Source organism: Nicotiana tabacum, chromosome 3, assembly GCF_000715075.1.
Source record: "Nicotiana tabacum cultivar K326 chromosome 3, ASM71507v2, whole genome shotgun sequence".
NCBI lineage: Eukaryota > Viridiplantae > Streptophyta > Magnoliopsida > Solanales > Solanaceae > Nicotiana > Nicotiana tabacum.
Window position 1 is genome coordinate 195,343,511 of NC_134082.1, and position 21,405 is coordinate 195,364,915.

General features: G+C 35.0%; 1 protein-coding gene across 1 annotated transcript; it reads left to right on the forward strand.

The window, feature by feature from the left end:
- The first annotated feature begins 6,596 nt into the window (after positions 1 to 6,596).
- LOC107799048 (iron-sulfur cluster assembly SufBD family protein ABCI8, chloroplastic-like) lies at positions 6,597 to 9,894 on the forward strand. Its single transcript, XM_016622114.2, has 2 exons — positions 6,597 to 8,132; positions 9,488 to 9,894. Exons 1-2 carry the CDS (start codon positions 6,711 to 6,713, stop codon positions 9,704 to 9,706), a joined length of 1,641 nt encoding a protein of 546 aa, XP_016477600.1. The 5' UTR covers positions 6,597 to 6,710; the 3' UTR covers positions 9,707 to 9,894.
- The last annotated feature ends 11,511 nt before the right edge of the window (positions 9,895 to 21,405 follow it).

Below are 21,405 nucleotides of genomic sequence, written 5' to 3' on the forward strand. Positions count from 1 at the left end.
TTTTTTTTTAACTTGTACCCACTTTTTAAATAATTTTATCCCCCTTTCTCCTCCTCCTTCTCCTGCTCAAAGTTTTATCTTTTCTTTTTCCAGAAGTAAGGTTCATGCAAATGCCTACTCTTAGGCATTTACATTTCCATTACACCACGATCTTTATTTATAGATACTATTTAGATCTGCATCAGCTTAACCACCTCATTTCTAAGTGGAGATACCTTTTAAGTCCGCTATGATCTTATGCTTATTTTCTATTAATATTATCTGCTGTGATAGCTGACTGTTTCTTTGTTTTGAGATACTGAATCTTTACATATTAAGTCTTGCAACATCCGAGTTTATTTTTAAAAAAAAAATATTCTTATTGTTGTGGAAGTGATATTGCTTTACATTTTAAAAATCTAACTCTTTCTCTGTTTGTTTTATTTAAAGGCCGAAGTTTATCAATTACAAACAAAAACTTTATCTCTAGAGCTAAAGTTCGACAGTTACAAAACAAAAATTTCAGCTCTGAAGTTCGCTAGTTACAAAAAAAACTTCAGCAAATAAAGAACAAAATTTCAGCTACTATGCTTAAGTTCAACAATTATAAATAAAAACTTCGGCACACTTGGTTCAGCACACTTACTATCTACTAGAATGCTGAAGTTTTGCGTAATTGTTTTTGCTACTTCAACCCCGTATGCTGAAGTTACGCGAAAAAATAGGTACGTTTGCAATTTTTTTTGCAAAGCGGGCACAAGTTAAAACGTGACCCAAAAAACAGGTATAGATGCAAATGCCCCATAAGATTGGAGCTTAGAAAAATTTCGGCTTGTAATTGTTTGGCCCAACTTGGAACCGTTATGCTTCGCTAAACTCGCAACAATGTAATAGTTTGATCTAGTATTAATGAATATAAGGAAGAATTACATTCTTTGTCACTTGCCCAACAGTTTAACCGGAAATGACTCAGGTTTGAAGCTCTTACCTTTTTTGTATAAGGTTGTACATGACCTCAAAGAATCTTTTCGTCATTTAGCCCAATATTAAAGACTCAGTTCCTCCACAATCCATAGCCCACCTAAGCTTCTTGATAGAGATTTTTTTCCTTCCTATACAATATTTGAAACTTATTTACCAAAATTGTTCAAGTTTTATATATTATCCGCGCTAAATAAGTTTTTCTTATAATTTATATACAGTCAATTATCAATGTCTTAACTTGAGGGATCCAGTTACACGTACTTTTTTCTTTTTCTCCTATTTCCTATCCTCCAGCCAACCAGTGATGTTGTAACTTTGGTACTAATTTCCATACCAAAATTCAACCAAATTGCTCTAATCAAACCCCACATTCTGATACCTAAACAACAATTAATCTAAATACCCAATAAAAAAAATATATTCCCAGCTACGTGATGCACATATTTCTAAATTTTTGAACAAGAAAGTGTTGACCCTCAACATAGTAGAAAACCAAGAAGTTGCCCAGATTCAGACCATGTTCACATGAAAATTTAGGCCATCTCAGGTGTGAAACAATCGACCAAACATTTGGGGGGGGGGGGGTACCGAAAAGAATTTGCAAAAGCTAAAACTAAGAAATAACACAAAATCGACACATAACTCAAATGCTAGGATAAAGAAAAAGGTTAAGGACCATATCCTTAGAAGTCTTTTGAGTACTGTATGGTACATTTGCTTATTGTAATCAGAGAAAATAACTTGTTATATTTCTATTCATGAATACAAGAGATTTATACACTTACGCTAGACTCTATCAAAGAAACTAAATCAAACAAAATGAAGGCAAATATTCCAAGGATCAGCTCCTATAATTGAGTCATCTCTTTATGGAAAGTAATTTATTTACGTCTCATTAATTATTTTGTAACACTTATAAAACAAATGCCAAGGCGTCTTTATGATACATGTACAACAAATACTACTAAAAACAAAGTATATACATGTAATTATACAATATACAATTTATTTATAAATTATCTACCACTTTCATACATCATTCTTACCCAAGTAAATACAACTACAACCTCATACAACTTAAAATAATCTTGATACATATCAACAACTTTATGTAAAAATATAGTATTTATAACTTAAATACAAATTACAACGATTCATAAATTATACAACTATTTTTCAACTTTCATATAACATTCAAATAAAAATATATATAACTACAACAGAATACAACTTAAATACAATTTACATACAACTTTAATACAATTTCGTAAGTATAATGTATGTCATGTGTTCTTCTTCCTCCTCCTCCTCCTCCTACTCCTTCTTCTTCTTCTTCTTCTTCTTCTTCTTCTTCTTCTTCTTCTTCTTCTTCTTCTTTTTGTTCTTCTTCTTCGAGTTTCAATCCGAAACTCAGCCAAAATCAAGTGTAATATTTACCAAACACCTTCAAAATTGAGATATAAACTCCAAAGAATTTTCAATTATTTGCAACAATACCCAAACCAAACAAACAACAGCTTTTGAAAACTCAAGTTTTCTCAAAGCTTTAAAGCTTTTTAATGGTTGTCAATGGTGGAGAATCAAACACCTTTAAATTTTATTGATTGACAATTTTAATTCGAACAACAATTGTACAATGTGAAGGAAATTGCTAAAAAAGAGAGGAAAAAAAGCAGAGAAAAAACGAATAAAGAAAATTGGGAAAAGAACAAAGAAAGAGAGATAGAGAGAGACGAAGACGAGGAGAGAGAAAGAGAGAGAGAAGGGGAGAGAGAAAGAGAGATGGAGAGATAGAGAGCAGAGATGAGAAATAATAAATCTCTATTGAATTCTTAATATAAAGGGATACTCACTAATACTAATTGTATATAACTGGTAAATTATATATGCCCATGTAATTAAGTTAAAATTGATTGAGGGGAGGGGGAGGAGGGTAATAAAGTTTTATATGTAGTATGGGAAGGTAAAAATCCCTTCTTGATATCACTCTTTTATGCGTATTCTGCCTTATCATATAAGTGCACTTCAACTCCAAGTGCGAAGCTGAATCTTTGAACAAGATTTGAAGTTGTTCAGTTACGAATTTGCCTCATCCTTGCTACTAGGTTTAGTATTCTCTTCCTTCTACTGTATATAATCATAAAGCATCCATTATTGGAGCTCAAGTTTTCAAATCTAAAACTTGATTAATTAAAAGAAAAAATTCCAGTAAAGGCTGAAGCTTTAAGTTTGAACCACATCTGATCTAAGATTTGAGATTAATTTTAAAATGAGTATTATTGGGATAAGATTTGAGATTAATTTTAAAATGAGTATTATTGGGTTTACTTGAAAATGTCATTGGGTATTGTTCAAATCAATTGAAAATATCAAGAGGATTTCAAAACTTAAATTTGAAGTGACTTGGAGCATATTTGAGCTAGATTTAAGTCAAATTTCAGAAGAGGCTAAAAAAGAAGAAGAAAAGAAGTACCCGTGAAGATCCATTGATAAGATTCATTTGTATAACAATGTATAAAGTTGTATAATAGTATATGTTCTCTTACACAGTATTATACCAAGTTGATACATTATTTACAGGTATTTGGTAGATTACTAACTTTCTTCTTCTTCTTTGATGATTTTAGCGTTAAAATTGAAGTGTAAAAGTGGTTAAAAGGTGTTTTCTCTGTAAACGTATGTAATTGTTGTTTATACACAATTATAAAACATAAATATATTATTTAAACATTATAAATACAAGTGTCTATATATTGTATAAATATATATAAGTGTGTATAATTTTGTATAATTTTATATATACAAGTGTATAAGAATGTACAAAGGCGAAATTAAATTTTTTTGTGTTTTCTTACCTTTTCTCAAGCTGGACAACCTCCTTTACTTGTTTATAAAGTTATTCTCCATTTTGGGTTAAACTCTATTAATGGCACCATTGAAGAAAAAAATGAATAAGTAATATCTAGAAATGATGTGTGTATCAGAAGGAATTATGATATGTTCTATCACTAACAAAGCAATAAAGCTGCCAAATTTATTTTTATTTGTTTGTTTATATTTGAATGTATATTTTACTAATTGTTTAATCGAGTTCTTCTATATTTATATTCATATACTAGATGTTTAGTAATTATTTAATTGAAACCCAACAAATTCTCTGCCACTAGCAAAGGAAAAATGCTACCAGTTTTTTTTTCTTTCATTATCTTTTTATATTTAAATATATTTTTATTAATTGTCTCATAAAGTTCATATAGTAAAATACGGATTTTGGTAGGAGATAAGTACATAAGCTCTCCTCAATAATAGGAATGTTGAATAGCATTGACCACAAGAAATGCTGATTGTATGAAAAATGCTGGGTTTTTTGGATTTGGGCCTATTGTTTTTGGGCTATATATTTACAAAGTTATAACTGAAATACTCAGTTGCAATGTGGGGGAAGTGCACGGTTAGCCACTAATAATACATGTATTTACTTATAAGCCACTGTTTAAAATATTTTAGTCTTTAGCTACTGCTTTAATAAACTTTACCTGTCCGGACGAAAACACCCTTCTCCTCATAAAGTTCAGGACCAAGTATCCTTAACTTTTGAACTTGCAACTCTAAGTTCAATACTGCATGTCCTTAACTTTTGAACTTGCAACTTTAAGTTTAGGACTTCAGAACTACATGTCCTTAACTTTTGAACTTGAAACTCGAAGTTCGTGACCACCTGTCCTTAATTTCTGTGCTTGTAACTCTAAGTTAATGACTACTTGTCCTTAACTTTTGAACTTGTAAGTCTAAGTTCAGGACCTATTGTCCTTAACTTTTGAGCTTGTTAGTCTAAGTTCAAGACCAAGTGTCCTTAACTTTTGAACTTGTAACTGTAAGTTCAGGACCAAGTGTCCTTAACTTTTGAGCTTGTTAGTCTAAGTTCAGGACCTATTGTCCTTAACTTTTAAGCTTGTTAGTCTAGGTTCAGGAACTATTGTCCTTAACTTTTGGGCTTTTTAGCCTATGTTCAGTACCCATTGTCCTTAACTTTTGAGTTTGTTAGTCTAAGTTCAAGACTTCAGGCCTTATTGTCCTTAACTTTTGAACTTGTAACTGTAAGTTTAGGACCTATTGTCCTTAATTTTCATTTTGAAATTTAGGAAACTTCTGGTTCTTAATTAAGATCTCTTGTTTACCTTATTTCTTTTTTTAATTGCTACTAATTAAGACTCTATTTTAGAGTACGTTCTAGACCAAAGAAAGCATAAACTACAAACCAAGTAGCAAACCAGATAGAAAAGCTTGAGATTTCTTAAGAGTGCAGTATCTCTCATTTGGTCGATGTTGAGTTGTATAGTTTGTCACCAAATTCCCAAGAAAGAAAGAGAGAGAGAGATGGAACTAGGTTGGCTAGTGAGATGAGCTCATCTGGTCGATCTCGAGGAGGAGAAAAGGAATAAAGAGCAAGGACTTTTGACACTGAAGCAAAGAAGATGTGCTGGGCCAATGCGGGGTCAAAAGAAAGGGTAATATTGTCTTTTCATATTAATTTTAATAGACCAGTGGCTAATTTTGCTCAACATTAAAAATGCTAGATAAAAAGTAAATACCACTTTAAAAAGTGGCTACACCACGCAATTTTTACTTGCAATGTATGTGTATAGGTTGTACTAAATAGCACGGTATAGCAGTTTTCGGACTGGTTATTCAAAAATAGCCAGCGTTTACCAAATCAATGAAAAATAGCCATTATTTTGTTGCAACAGAGACCGGTCCAACATAATATACTGGAGTTCGGTACACCTGTGTATCAACTCCAACATATTATGCTGGACCGGTATACTTTGCTGGCTCTAGTGCTCCAAACTCCAGTATATTATGCTGGACCGGTATACTTGCTGGAACTCCAGTATATTATGCTGGAGTTCTAGTGTACTTATGCTGGAACTCCATCATATTATGCTGGAGTTCCAGCATACTTATCCTGGAACTCCAGTATAATATGCTGGAGTTCAAGCATACTTATGCTGGAACTCCAGTATAATATACTAGAGTTCAAGTATACTTATGCTGGAACTCCAGTATAATATACTGACGTATTTTCCGGGTTTTGAACAGTGTTTTTTCTCAGATTTATCTTTAAATAAAAAAGTGGTTAAATTTCGATTACTTTTGAAATTGAGCTATTTTAGAACGATCAGTTGTAAATTTGACTATTTTTGAATTTTTGTAACTATCCTTTAATATAAGTATTCCCGTTTAGCCCAAAAAAAGAAGAGGTCTTGATATGTTATTTTGCTTTCTTTTTCTCCTCTTAGTAAGTAATGCACTTAGCTTCCTGAATTCATCTTCTGCATCGGCACCAATGAAATCGAAACCTAGATAAATTTCTCCTTTAATATTTGACTAATTATGTGGTTAAATTTGGCAATTCTCTTCCATAGCAGCATCCAGAAATTTCATGCTTCTAGGGCCTAGCCCCTAGCTATGAAGTTAACACAAATACATTCCTTTTCTCTCTTTTTTCCTAAATCTTTGTGATAATGAAGTCGGTCTCAAGAGAGGCACGTGGCCAGCATACGACATCTCTAATATCAGACACCACAGAAAAAAAGAAAAATAAAATAAAAACACTAATCTGCTTTTATAAGCAAATCGTATGTACGTATATTTCCAAAAGAAAAGGAGAGTAAAAAACCCAAACTTTTATATTTGCCTTCTCATCCTTGTTCTCTCTATCTTCCAACAACTCCTAAGCATCAGCTATGGCTTCTCTTCTCACGAACGGGATCTCAAGCTTCTGTCCTCAACACATCACTGAACAACCTAAACTCTCAAAAGGGTCTAACTTTCTGCTAAAATCACCTGCCCCCAGATGTCCAAATTCAGCTAATTTCAAGATTAGAGCTGCTGATGTAAGCTATGATGTCATGGCCCCAGGTAAAGAATCATCTTTTTCAACCTCAAATGAAGACGACCCACTTCAGAAATTCTTGAAAAGAGACTATAAGTGGGGTTTCAATGAAAAAATTGAATCTTTTTCACTGCCTAAAGGTCTTTCTGAGGAAACTATAAGGTTAATTTCTTCAAGAAAGAATGAGCCTGATTGGATGCTTGAGTACAGGTTGAAATCTTATGAGAAATTTGTTAAGATGAAAGAGCCTAAATGGTCTGATAATAAGTACCCTGAAATTAATTTTCAAGATATTGTTTATTATTCAGAACCTAAAAAGAAACCAACTTTGAATAGTCTTGATGAGGCTGACCCTGAGCTTGTTAGGTATTTTGATAAATTGGGTGTGCCTTTGAATGAAAGGAATCGTTTAGCAAATGTTGCTGTTGATGCTGTTCTTGATAGTGTTTCTATTGCCACTACTCATAGGAAGACTTTAGAGAAATCTGGTGTTATTTTTTGTTCTATTTCTGAGGCTATTAGGGAGCATCCAGATTTAGTCAGGAAGTATTTGTTTAGAGTTGTGCCCCCTGAAGATAATTTTTACGCGGCTCTTAATTCAGCTGTGTTTAGTGATGGGTCATTTGTGTATATACCCAAGAACACCAAGTGTCCTATGCAAATATCTACTTATTTTAGAATAAATGCAATGGAGACTGGGCAATTCGAGAGGACTTTGATTGTTGCGGATGAAGGGAGTTTTGTGGAGTATTTAGAAGGGTGTACAGCACCTTCATATGATACGAATCAGTTACATGCTGCTGTTGTGGAATTGTATTGCCATGAAGGTGCAGAGATTAAGTACTCCACCGTGCAGAATTGGTATGCGGGGGATGAGGAAGGTAGAGGAGGGATTTATAATTTTGTTACAAAGAGGGGACTTTGTGCTGGGGCTCGATCGAAGATATCATGGACACAAGTGGAGACGGGCTCAGCTATTACTTGGAAGTATCCAAGTGTTGTGTTAGAGGGTGATGAATCGGTTGGTGAATTCTATTCTGTGGCATTGACCAACAATTATCAGCAGGCAGATACAGGAACGAAGATGATACACAAAGGGAAGAATACTAGGAGTAGGATTATTTCAAAGGGTATTTCAGCAGGACATTCTAGAAATTGTTACAGAGGACTAGTTCAGGTCTTATCAAATGCAGAGAATGCTCGGAATTCCTCCCAGTGTGATTCAATGCTCATCGGTGATAATGCTGCAGCCAACACTTATCCATACATTCAGGTAAATTGCTCTCTGTGATTCTGTGACAACTATGTACTTTTCAAGGTAGAGAGCTACTTCTCATAGTGCAGGAGCAATGTATTTAAGCTACTACCCCTAGCCAAGATCTCTCCAATTCCAGTTATAGAAAAGGAAAAAAAAAAGGGGGGGTGGGGTGGGGTGGGGTTGTCCACCTTGAAATTAGTATCATTCCACAGGAGCAGAGAAGGATAGGCTCTATAAATGTACAGCACTGTAGTTAGTTTCTTTTCTAGAATAGCTGTTAAAACAAGTTAATAAGGTCTATGCTGGGAAGTCGGCTTGGAAATCTTTGAGCTGTCCGGCAGGTCACAGTCTCTCTTTCCTTGTTGAGTCGTACGCTACTTGTCGAGGTCAAAATGAAAAGAGGGATGGTTTTATGTGTGTGTGTGTGGGGGGGGGGGGGGGTTCCTGCTTGCATTCATTTGACGTTGATTGCCATGAGAAGATGTGTTGTTTTAACTTTTAATATGTCCATAAAATCTGTGTTGGATGAAAAGCAGCTACCATGGTATCCCTGTGCATGATTACTGTGGGTGTGTTCTGATTTTTCTGGAACTGAATTAAGCGTTGGCTGGAATTGTATTAAGCCTCAGTTGCCGAAGATTAATGTTTACTTCTGCACAGAGACGATACTAATAGAAATTGTAATGGATGTGATGTATGTTTTAACAAGCGTCAAACTGCATGCTCATCTGTTTGAATCACTAATCTTTGTATTTCGTCCATATGAAGTACATTAGTAATGAATGTAGTCTAACTCGGTGGCCTTCGATAACCATCTTAAATTTTGTTAACTCTAAGAATCTTCACCTGCATTAAATTCTGAATGTGATAGTTTTCTAGTAAAATGCCACAGGAAACGCGCTCCCATCCCCTGCGATTTGTTGGGGAAACTAATACAAACTAATATTCCAAAGCAGTCTATATGCTCTTATATTCTTGATTGGATTACCCTATCCGTCTTTCTACTCTTTTAGGATCTCTCAGAAAGCTTCTGTGGTTTCTATGTAGAAATAGATTAGTACATAGGGATCAAAAGAAACGAACATTTTGTTTCTGTTTGGTGTGGCTTTTAAGCTCCAAGTGTGATGCTACATGAATTTGATAGTAATCGCTGGTAACTGGAATTGGTAAGATTAAATTAAACACATTGTTATGAATTGTCATTTTGATCATGCCTTGTCGTGGATGCTCTTGCTACATGTCTATATGATACTCCGGCACTAGTTGGAACACAGATCAGTTTGATTGAGAACTCGGATCATTTTGGTCAATATCCCTGTTGTATTTTGAATTTTCCATCTCTGTATTTACATATGTCATTACTTTGACAGGCCAAAAACCCCTCTGCTCGGATAGAACATGAAGCTACCACTTCAAAGATTGGTGAAGATCAGTTGTTTTACTTCCAGCAGAGAGGAATCGACTATGAGAAAGCAATGGCTGCAATGATTTCTGGATTTTGCCGAGATGTTTTCAATGAACTTCCTGATGAATTTGGTGCTGAGGTGAACCAACTAATGAGCTTGAAGCTTGAAGGATCTGTAGGTTAAGCACACTTTTTATTTGGTCAATAAAGTTGATTGCTGGTGTGAAAATTTTGCACTTTGTAGCCAATTAATTTGTCATCTGTAAAAGTTGTAACAGTATCATACAAACTTATTGTTATATACGCTTATGTAAATAGTGTATTGGCTTCTCATCCCATTTTTATCCATCTTAAGAGTTCCATGGCTTCAAATTTATGGTGCTCGAGAAAGTTCCTTAATTCAATTAAAAATAGATAGAAGGGAGAATATGCTTTAGAATATTTATTCTTGACTATTGTTTTCGTAATTATATCAAGCAAGGGATAATGTCCTAGAAAGTGGAGCCTTGGTATAACTGGTAAAGTTACTGTCATGTGATCAAGAAATCATGGGTACAAGCCGTGACGGCCTCTTGCAGAAATGCAGGGTAAGATTGCATGTAGTGTTTAAAAAGGCGTTTTCGGGGCAAGCCCTGGGGCGAGGTGCACCAAAATTTCTTCGAGGCCATGATGTGGGGCGAAAGTTTCAAGAGGCGTACGCCTGACAATTTGGGGCGTACACCCGGGCGTTTGAGGCGCGTTTTTGTAGTGCGGCATAAGCCCAAGACACTTCTTCAAATTAAAACAAAATTTGTTGAACAAGTCCTTCATATAATACCCAAATTCTCAAAAGTCAGTTTGTAATTACTCAAAAGTTTTAAAAAGCAACTAAAATGTATTAAATTAAAAAGTCAAGACCTTTTTTATTGATTGAAGCCCTAATTTATGGTCTTTTTCAATTCTTTATCTTGTCTGGTAGTCTGCTAATATCTCCCAAAAGCAACAAATAATCAAAAAAAAAATTACAAATACAAAGAGAACTTCATTCTCCTTCGTAGTAGCAAGTTCAAAGTTTAAATTGCAGGTTAGTCATCCTTTTTGTTCCTCCATGTATAAAACTTTATTCTTTTCGACTCAAGTTATTTGTACTTGTAAGTAACGTATAATAGACTGATTTGACTAGTTTTTTGTGGGGATGGAGCACATCACGTATTTATAATTTTCTTCAATGTATTTTTACCTGTTTATAAATATTTACTGTAATTATATTATTTTATAAAATATTAAAAATTAAATGCCCATAGGGCTTACGCCCCGTGCCTCGGGGCTTACGCCTCGCTGAGGCATATGTAAAATGCCTCGCTTTACGCTCACGTTTTTTAAAATACTGGCTGCGTGCAATAGACCCTTGTGGTTTGATCCTTCCTCGAATCCGGCGCATAGCGAAAGCTTAGTGTACCGGATTGCCCTCGATGAAAAAATGTTCTAGACGTTGCTTGTTTCAGTGTTCCTATGAAATTTTGCAAGAATCTTCACAAGCCATTAGTCCTCTTATTCTAATTAGTTTGTGTAGTAATCAATTCTCTTGCTCTAAATTTAAAAAAGGTCAAATAGAATATTATTCTTTTATTTTATCTGCCCCATTCCTCTACAGTCTACTCAGTGCCTTCACCAGTGCTTGCCTAATGGAGAATAGTACTTTTATAAGTAATTATTTGCTTTAGTTTTTCCAATTTTAAACTATGATATCTTATCTGAAAATTATTGTACATAATGCAATACTAATGTGGTGAAATACTTTTATATGTAATTATTGCCATGTCACTTGATCACCAACTCTCAATCATTCTATTTTAAAATTATACTGTATAATATATCATTTGACCGACAAATTAGACAGTTATGCATTGCTAATGTTATCAAACTAGAAAACTTACCCGCGTCGCGCCGTCGATTAGTAAAACTATTAAACTACGACTTTATTACAAACAAATTTTCTTACATCAACAACAACGACCCAGTATAATCCCACAAGTGGGGTCTGGGGAGAATAATATGTACGCAGACCTTACCCCTACCCCAAAGGGTAGAGAGGCTGTTTCCAGGAGACCCTCGGTTCAAAAAAGCAACAGGAGCCGATATATTAGTACCATAAAAGTGCATAATAAAATAACAGCAATATAAGAGATATGAATATAGAATACGAAATACGACATAGATGGCTGATATAGTAAAACTAGCAAGTAAAGTCCTGAATCAATAGACGACCAATAACATTCTTAGTCTAACTCTTAACTGGCTAGTCTCACTCTATTGTGCTGTAGAAATATTCACAACTTTCCACTAACCTACAACCTTAATGCTCGACCTCCATAATTCCCTGTCAAGGGCCATGTCCTCAGTAATCCTAAGTCGCGTCATGTCCTGTCTGATCACCTCTCCCCAATACTTCTTAGGTCGCCCTCTACCTCTCCACTTGCCCACTACAGTCAGTCGCTCACACCTCCTCACCGGTGCATCCGTGCTCCTCCTCTAAATGTGCCCGAACCATCTGAGTCTTACTTCTCGCATCTTGTCCTCCATGGGGGCCACGCTTACCTTCTCTCGAATATCTTCATTCCTAATCTTATCCATCCTTGTATGCCCGCACATCCACCTCAACATCCTCATCTCTGCTACTTTCATCTTCTGGATGTGTGAGTTCTTTACCGGCCAACATTCAGTTCCATATAACATTGCAGGCCTAACCACTGCTCTATAAAACTTATCTTTTAGTAACGGTGACACTTTCTTGTCACACAAGACTCCCGACGCTAACCTCCACTTCATCCACCCCACCCCTATATGGTGTGTGACATCCTCGTCAATCTCCCCGATCCCCTGAATAACCGATCCAAGGTACTTGAAACTACCCCTCTTGGGAATGACTTGAGAGTCAAGCCTCACTTCAACTCCCGCTTCCGTCGGCTCAACTCCAAATTTGCACTCGAGGTATTCCGTCTTCGTCCTGCTCAACTTGAAACCTTTAGACTCAAGAGCATGTCTCCAAATCTCTAGCCTCTCGTTGACGCCGCCTCGTGTCTCGTCAATTAGAATAATGTCATCAGCGAATAACATGCACCATGACACCTCCCCTTGAATATGATAAGTCAGTGCATCCATCACCAGGACAAATAGGAATGGGCTGAGCGCAGACCCTTGGTGCAACCTCCCAATAAATGTAGACATATATTATATTTTTCTGGAAATATTTAAGCAAATTGTTTATTGAAGTATTTATTTTCGATACATAGCAAGTACAATGCCTTCAGAATCATAAAATACACATGTAAGTAGCATGTCTTTGTATCAACAAATGTTATTTCAAGTTAACAAAAATATAATATTATAACTTCTTTTGCAACAATTTATATTAGTACACCTTATCGATGAGTTTGAAGGCTTGAATTGCAGAATGAAGCCTTTTTTGATCTATCTAATGAAAATTGGGTGATTATGTAAGAAAATATGATGGTGTTTCAGTTATGAAAATATAAAGCCTAAAATTGATGATGGTACTGTTTTCCAATACATAAAGTTGAATGATATACTTGATGATGGCACTGTTTGCCATTTATCTAAAATTGAATGATATGCTAATGTTGCTCGTTCAGAAATTAAAACTTTTTAGTACACACACGCGACAGAGCATCAGATTGTTGAACTTCTTTTCTTTCACTATTTTATCTTTTTACCGTATCATTAATGTTAGAGATTCAAAAGCATCTTCATCCTAAGGAATTTTAAGATTCATACCAATTGGGTTGTTGCAATAAAAGAGAAGAGGAAATGCCTATGAAAGGGAAACAGCAACTGATTTGCATTTTAAGCTAGAATTGGAAGGAAAAGGGCCATGCATTAATAGTCATAACTATTGTATATTTAATTCATTCCAAAAAGAAAAAACGGATACAAGAAAAATAGAGAGATTCCAGGGAAGTAATAACAAATAGTATTAATAAGGAAAGAGATAATCGGGTAGCTTTAAATTTTCACTGTTTTTAAAGGTGAAAAATGAGGATAAAAAGTAAAAAATTAAGAAAAAAGATAAATAGGTTTCCTTGCATATAAAAGTTGTCACATCACTTTTATTCCCTCCTTTATATATATATATATATATATATATATATATATAGCTGACTGACATATTCAAACATGTTCTCATTAAACTGAAAATGAAAATAATTAACTTGATAAAATAAGAATAATAGTTTAGTCACTTTGTGTCACTTACCAGGGGTAGTAACCACAATATAACTATACAAGTCAAAACAATTTTGAGTTCGTTCATTTTGAATTGCCTTTTTCTTTAAATGCCTTTTTGACTTAACAGTATGTCAGGGGCGATATCATAGTAAGAAAACCGTTCACTTACTCATTTTAAATAAGATTTGTAAAACCTTTAATTAATTATCATTGGAAGTATACATGGTTCATCATAAAGAAAGAGTATAACTAAAATACACGGATAGTATAAGAGAATATTTAATTATCATATCAGATAAAGATAACTAGTCCATATGTTTGATAACGAGACATAAAGAGAAGTTTATATTTCTGACTTTATGTACATTTTCCTAATCTCATAAGTTACAGCATTCTCCCTTATCGGGACTTCATATTCAGTTTAGTTCTGTCTTCTGTCAGCCATGAGAGTAGAGAGTCTATATATATACAGTATTACAGTATTTTCACCACCATCGAGCTATAATCGATGGGTAGGCCCCTATTGGGCAACCTCTGATCAGATGGTGAGTTATATATACCGAGCCTACTATAGCCGAGCGCCTATGAGCGAGCCCAGAATGGAACATACAATCAATTTGTTACAACAATTAATGAGATTACATTAATTAATAATATTAATACAAATTCTAAACTATTAATATATAAATATTAAATCCATAAAAAAACGAGACACCATTGTGATAATACCTCTACAAAATTAACAATTTGGAATAATAAATATTTTTACCATACCATAAAGCTCTCGGACACAATTGGTTGACTTGCCTTTTTAAAAAAATGAAAGGGGCTAACTCTTGAATAACTTCAAGAAACACAGACATTGGAGAAAATTGGAAGAAAAAGCCAGCAGACATAGTTGTTGACTCGTGGGAAAATTTAAAAGTTGGCCTTGGACTTGCCCCCTCTACATTTGCTGATGCTAACTGTATAGTATATACTTTTCTGATCCAATTATTGAACCTCGCCGGTGGAATATTATTTCCTGTGACACTTTCCCACTACTCTATAGTTCATAAGCAGACATCTATGTTTTTTTTTTTTTTTTTAAATCACAGAAAGACGAGTGTTCCATGTTTCACCCTTTGACGTCGAGCTCATTGACAAGCCCTGATTTACAATGTTCAGGATATTATATATCTAGACTGAAGGTGTTGATTTTATGTACCAAAAATTGAAGGGGATTCAAAATTTTAATTTATTTATGGTTTATATCAAAACAATAGATGCATGAGATGTGTTTGCACATAAATTTCTTTTATTTAATTATAATTTTATATATATATATATATATATATATATATATATATATATATATATATTCACCTCAATTTTATTACTTAATTAATCATGATAAATTTATTATAAACACTTACTGTTATGAGTTACTATTATGACTTACTATTTAATACCTTTCCCGACACACACTCACCATGCATATATACATTCTTTCTGTCTCATTTTATATGATACATTTTTTTAGTCTATGCCAAATAAAATTATAAAATTTTTATATTTAGAAATAATTGGCATGTCTTAGACCACAAATTTTCATAAATCTTTTTTTCTTTCCTAAATTCGACTTCTAAGTTAAACACGTCACATAAATTAGATGACCCAAAGCATATCGTATAAGTAAAAAATGTGTCTGTTTCAGCTGAACCCGTTTTAAAATTATATATGTAGGTCTGCCCCTTGCAAGCATTAGTGGCATTTCTCAGTTTGGTTTAAAAGAATTATTGAAAAAAACAATTACTATATATTTTCTTATTTAATTAACTAGGTAAACAATGGGACTTATATATATATAATGAATTCTTTATTTTCCTAAATAAGTCTATCAGACTACCACTATAATTATAAGTAATGACTTCTTTCTACCACTTTAATTTTCTAAACCATGCTGCACTTTTTGTAATTTACAATTATTTTTGTTAACCATTTAATTAACTTATTGTGTTTCTCGTGGTTCATGGTGTCCTAAAAACAATATTCATGCTCAAGAACCCAATTCTTAAAGGGTGCTAGGTAGCTAGGTGTTGCTTTCAGATAATAACCTTAAACTTAAATAGTACTAAGTTATATATTAGTACTATTTCATTTGAGCAAAATGGAAACTTTTTGTGTTTATTCTACTATATATATGTTGCCCTTCCGTAGAAGCGTTTATGCAGGAATCATGATTATCATGAATTTCCTATAATCGGAGGGTAATATTCTGGAACAAGAAATAGTGTTATAGAGAAGTATATGCTTTGGCATAATCTAAAAAAGCGACAAAACTTTGGAACAAAAAAATAATACAGCCAAGTTTATATTTCTATAAACTTTGATTTCGTTTAGAATATGATTTTGCCATTAGACAGCAAATACCACAAAAGCATGGAACACTACTTATGTCAAGGAACTTTTATTTTTGAACCATTTTCCAAGTGCAGAAATTTCATGCCAGAAGAGGAAGGTAATGGAAAGAAGCCAAATACTCCTAGTAAATAGAGTATAACTTAACTGCTAATTTTCGCAAAATTAGTATCTTGTTGAGAAACAATTTTTACTACTTGTATGCTAAATTTTTACAAAATTACACACGCAACTTTGTAAAAATAATCTTTAAAAATTACAGTTTCTAATATACCAAATCAGTACTTTAAAAAAACTTCACAATTCTTGAACGTTTCTGACAAAAAAAAAACGTCTAATTCAACCACGTTCCAGAAAGCATTGTAACACAAGCTTTCATCCAAGGCCAGTAGTATACATCTCCATCATCTATTAAGTAATTTATTTTCATTTGTTTAATTTTTGATGGACAATTTTACCTGATGAATATATTGACGGGAGGTAATAAAAATAAAGATAATGGGGGTATTACCACCCTTTTCATAGTTCCGGACCTTATTTACTAGTTATTGTTATTGTTTTTATCTATTTTCCAGTCCTTATGATGTTGTTATAATTTTTATGGTTTCTGTTGCGGGTACTGATATGTTGTCTTTTTTTTGAGCCGATGGTCTATCAAAAACAACATTTCTACTCCCTCGGGAAGTGACGGATCTAGAATTTTCATCAAGGGGTGTCAAAATATAAATTATAATTAGATACATCGAAAAATCAAGGGAAGTCAACGTAAGTAAATATACATAAAAATAAAAAAAATTATCTAGCAAAATAGCATAATTTACCGCGAAGGGGTGTCGCTTGACACCCATGCTTCAATAGTTCAATGTGGCTCCGCCACTGCCCTCCGATAGGGGTAAAGTCTACGTACATATTATCCTCTTCAAATCTCACTCGTGGGATTTTACCGGGTTATTGTTGTTGTTTCGAGGGTATTACTGTTGAAGTTTGGCAAAATGCCAAAGTCCCACATTGGTTGGGAGTTAAGTTTGGGGGGGATTTTTCCCCTATAAAAGAAGGCCTAATGTTTAGGATTGAAACACATCTCTCATTTGCCTTCTCATCTGTTTAAGGCATTTGTATCTTCTCTCTTTAGTATTATTTCACTTGTATTTTTGGAGTGAAATAAAATATTGGTCGTGTCCGAGGAGTAGGCAAAATTAGCCGAACCTTGTAAATTGTGGTGTTCCCTTTATTGTTGCTTTATTGTCTTATTTATTATTTGGTGGCTGTCATAATTTTGGTATAGTAGTTGTGACTTATTCACACTATATACATTTGGCTTCCGCAACAATTGGTATCAGAGCCAAGGTACTGTCTAAGTATGCTCTGTGGTTGCAGCATAGTCTGATCTTCCACATCAGAAAAGATTTATCTTGGTAACTGAGTCAAGGTTCTGTCTGAGTATGCTCTGTAGTTGCAGCTTAGTCTGATCTTCTACATCAGAAAGGAAATAATCTTGATTTGTGTCGTCAGCTATTAAATAATATTTGTGCCAAATATGGGGGACAATAAACAAAAAGAATCTACATCAAGTGTCAACAATACGCCATCATTGGCATCTTCGCTTATGACAAGAATTGTGTCAAATGCGAAATTTGCGGTAGAAATTTTTGACGGGTCCGGACATTTTGGGATGTGGCAAGGCGAGGTTCTAGATGTCCTTTTTCAACAAGGGCTAGATCTGGCCATTGAAGAAAAGAAACCAGATGTTATTGGAGAAGAAGATTGGAGAATTATCAACCGTGTTGCTTGCGGTACCATTCGATCCTAGCTTGCTAGAGAGCAGAAATATCCATACACAAAGGAAACTTCTGCAAGTAAATTATGGAAAGCACTGGAGGATAAATTTTTGAAGAAAAACAGTCAAAATAAATTGTACATGAAGAAGAGACTGTTTCACTTCACCTATGTTCCTGGTACCACGATGAATGAACATATCACCAGTTTCAATAAGTTGGTCACAGATTTGCAAAATATGGATACAACTTATGATGATGGTGACTTGGCCTTAATGTTGTTGGCGTCACTTCCTGATGAGTACGAGCACCTTGAAACTACTCTACTCCATGGAAATGACGAAATTTCTCTCAGAGAAGTTTGTTCAGCTTTGTACAACTATGAACAAAGAAAGCGAGAAAAACAGAAGGGCGGAGAAGGAGAAGCACTGTTTGTGAGGGGTCGTCCTCAAAATCAAACGAGGACAAAGAAGGGAAGATCCAAGTCAAGATCCAGACCCAGCAAAGATGAATGTGCCTTTTGTCGAGAAAAAGGGCACTGGAAGAAAGACTGTCCGAAGTTGAAGAATAAGGCCAAACATAACAATGGAAAGGCTATTATAGATTCAAATGTAGCTGATTGTGATGATTCAGACTTCTCATTAGTTACAACAGAGTCATCAACATCATCAGACATATGGTTGATGGACTCGGCTTGTAGCTATCATATGTGTCCCAACAGGGACTGGTTCGTGGAATTTCAAGAAGGAGAATATGGAGTCATCCACACAGCGGATAACAGCCCTCTTACCTCATATGGCATTGGTTCAATACGATTAAGGAACCATGATGGAATGATCAGAACATTGATAGATGTTCGATATGTACCGGATTTGAAGAAGAATCTCATCTCTGTGGGAGCCCTAGAATCAAAAGGGTTCAAAATCATTGCAGAAAATGGAGTGATGAGAGTATGCTCCGGTGCACTAGTGGTAATGAAGGCTAATCGGAAGAATAATAATATGTACCGCTATCGTGGCAGTACAGTTATTGGGACAGCGACAGTAACATCCAGTGACGACAAAAAGGCAGAAGCAACCAAGCTATGGCACATGCGCTTGGGACATGCTGGAGGAAAATCCTTGAAAACTCTATCAGATCAAGGATTGTTAAAAGGAGTAAAGGCTTGCAACTTGGAGTTTTGTGAGCATTGTGTTAAAGGGAAACAGACAAGGGTTAAATTTGGTACATCGATCCATAATACTAAAGGCATTTTGGATTATGTACACTCTGATGTTTGGGGTCCTTCCAAAACACCTTCATTGGGTGGGAAGCACTATTTTGTAACCTTTGTTGATGATTTTTCCCGAAGAGTATGGGTGTATACAATGAAGAGCAAAGATGAAGTGTTGAGAATTTTTCTCAAATGGAAGACGATGGTGGAGAATCAGACAGGCAGGAGAATCAAGTGTATTCGCACAGACAATGGAGGTGAATACAAAAATGATCATTTCAATAAGGTCTGTGAAAATGATGGCATCGTCCGACACTTCACTGTTAGACATACACCACAACAGAATGGAGTGGCAGAACGTATGAACCGGACCTTGCTGGAGAAGGTACGGTGTATGTTGTCCAATGCTGGCTTGGGCAAAGAATTTTGGGCTGAGGCAATTACATATGCATGCCACCTCATTAATCGTCTACCATCTGCTGCTATTGATGGCAAAACACCATTTGAAAAATGGTACGGAAAACCTGCTGTAGATTATAACTCTTTACACGTGTTTGGCTCAACTGCATATTATCATGTGACGGAGTCAAAATTGAATCCAAGGGCAAAGAAGGCTATTTTTATGGGAATTACTTCTGGAGTCAAAGGATATCGCTTATGGTGTCCTATGACAAAGAAAGTAATATTCAGCAAAGATGTTACCTTTGATGAATTTGCTATGGTAAATAAGGTAACAGAAGATACCAAACAAAATGAAGGTGCTTCTAAGCAGGTGGAGTTTGAGGGAAAATTTATTTTTCCTACACAAGAAGCAGAGGAGGAAACAAATGAAGATTACCCTCTGGAAGGAGAGCCAGTAGAGGAGATTCCAACTCAGGAATCTCAACAACAACTTGAATCAATAGCAACCAGCAGACCAAAAAGAACAATAACGAAACCTGTTCGTCTCATAGAGACGGTTGCTTGTGCAACCTCAATTGTAGCTGATGATGTTCCTACTACTTATAAAGACGTTGTCCAAAGTTCAGAAGAAGATAAGTGGAGGATTGCCATGAATGATGAAATACATTCCCTTCATCAGAATCATACATGGAGATTGACCAATCTCCCGAAGGGAAAGAAAGCAATTGGGTGCAAATGGGTATTTGCAAAGAAAGAAGGATTTCCTAACCAATTAGATGTTCGCTACAAAGCAAGATTGGTGGCCAAAGGATATGCTCAAAAGGAGGGAATTGATTACAATGAAGTGTTTTCTCCAGTTGTAAAACATTCCTCCATTAGAATTATGTTGGCTTTGGTAGCACAATTGGATTTGGAACTAGTTCAGATGGATGTAAAAACTGCGTTTTTACATGGAAACTTGGAGGAGGAAATCTACATGACTCAGCCAGAAGGATTCAAAGTTGCTGGAAAAGAAAATATGGTGTGCAAACTTGAAAAATCGTTGTACGGATTGAAACAATCTTCTAGACAATGGTACAAGCGATTTGACGAGTTTATGTTGCAGCAAGGGTACAAGAGAAGCAAATACGATCATTGTGTGTATTTGCACAAGCTTAAAGATGGTTCCTTTGTATATCTTCTCCTATATGTTGATGATATGTTGATAGCTTCCAAGAATTTGGAAGAAATTGATAAGTTGAAGATTCAACTGAAGAAGGAGTTCGAGATGAAGGATTTGGGTGAGGCAAAGAAAATTCTTGGCATGGAGATAATTAGAGATAGACGTTCAAAGAAACTCTGTTTATCTCAAAAGGAATATTTGAAGAGAGTACTTCAACGTTTTGGCATAGATGACAAGACTAAGCCAGTTAGTACTCCACTTGCTTCCCATTTTAAGCTAAGTACTACTATGTCGCCAATGGATGAAGCTGAACGAGAGTATATGTCAAAGGTACCATACGCAAATGTTGTTAGTAGCTTGATGTATGCAATGGTTTGCACAAGGCCTGACATTTCACAAGCTGTTGGAGTTATTAGCAGATATATGCACAATCCAGGGAAGGAGCATTGGCAAGCTGTGAAGTGGATTCTACGGTATATTCATAATACTGTAGATGTCGGGTTAGTTTTTGAGCAGGAAGACAATCAGTCTGTAGTTGGATATTGTGACTCAGATTTTGCGGGTGATATGGACAAACGAAGATCTACTACTGGTTATGTGTTTACTTTTGCAAAGGCACCAGTTAGTTGGAAGTCTACTTTGCAGTCAACAGTTGCTTTGTCTACAACAGAGGCAGAGTACATGGCTATTACAGATGCTGTGAAAGA

Coding starts and splice junctions, on each gene's coding strand:
- LOC107799048 (XM_016622114.2), top strand. CDS start 6,711: ATGGCTTCTCTTCTCACGAACGGGATCTCAAGCTTCTGTCCTCAACAC. Junction 8,133..9,487: donor ACACTTATCCATACATTCAG/GTAAATTGCTCT, acceptor TTACTTTGACAG/GCCAAAAACCCCTCTGCTCG.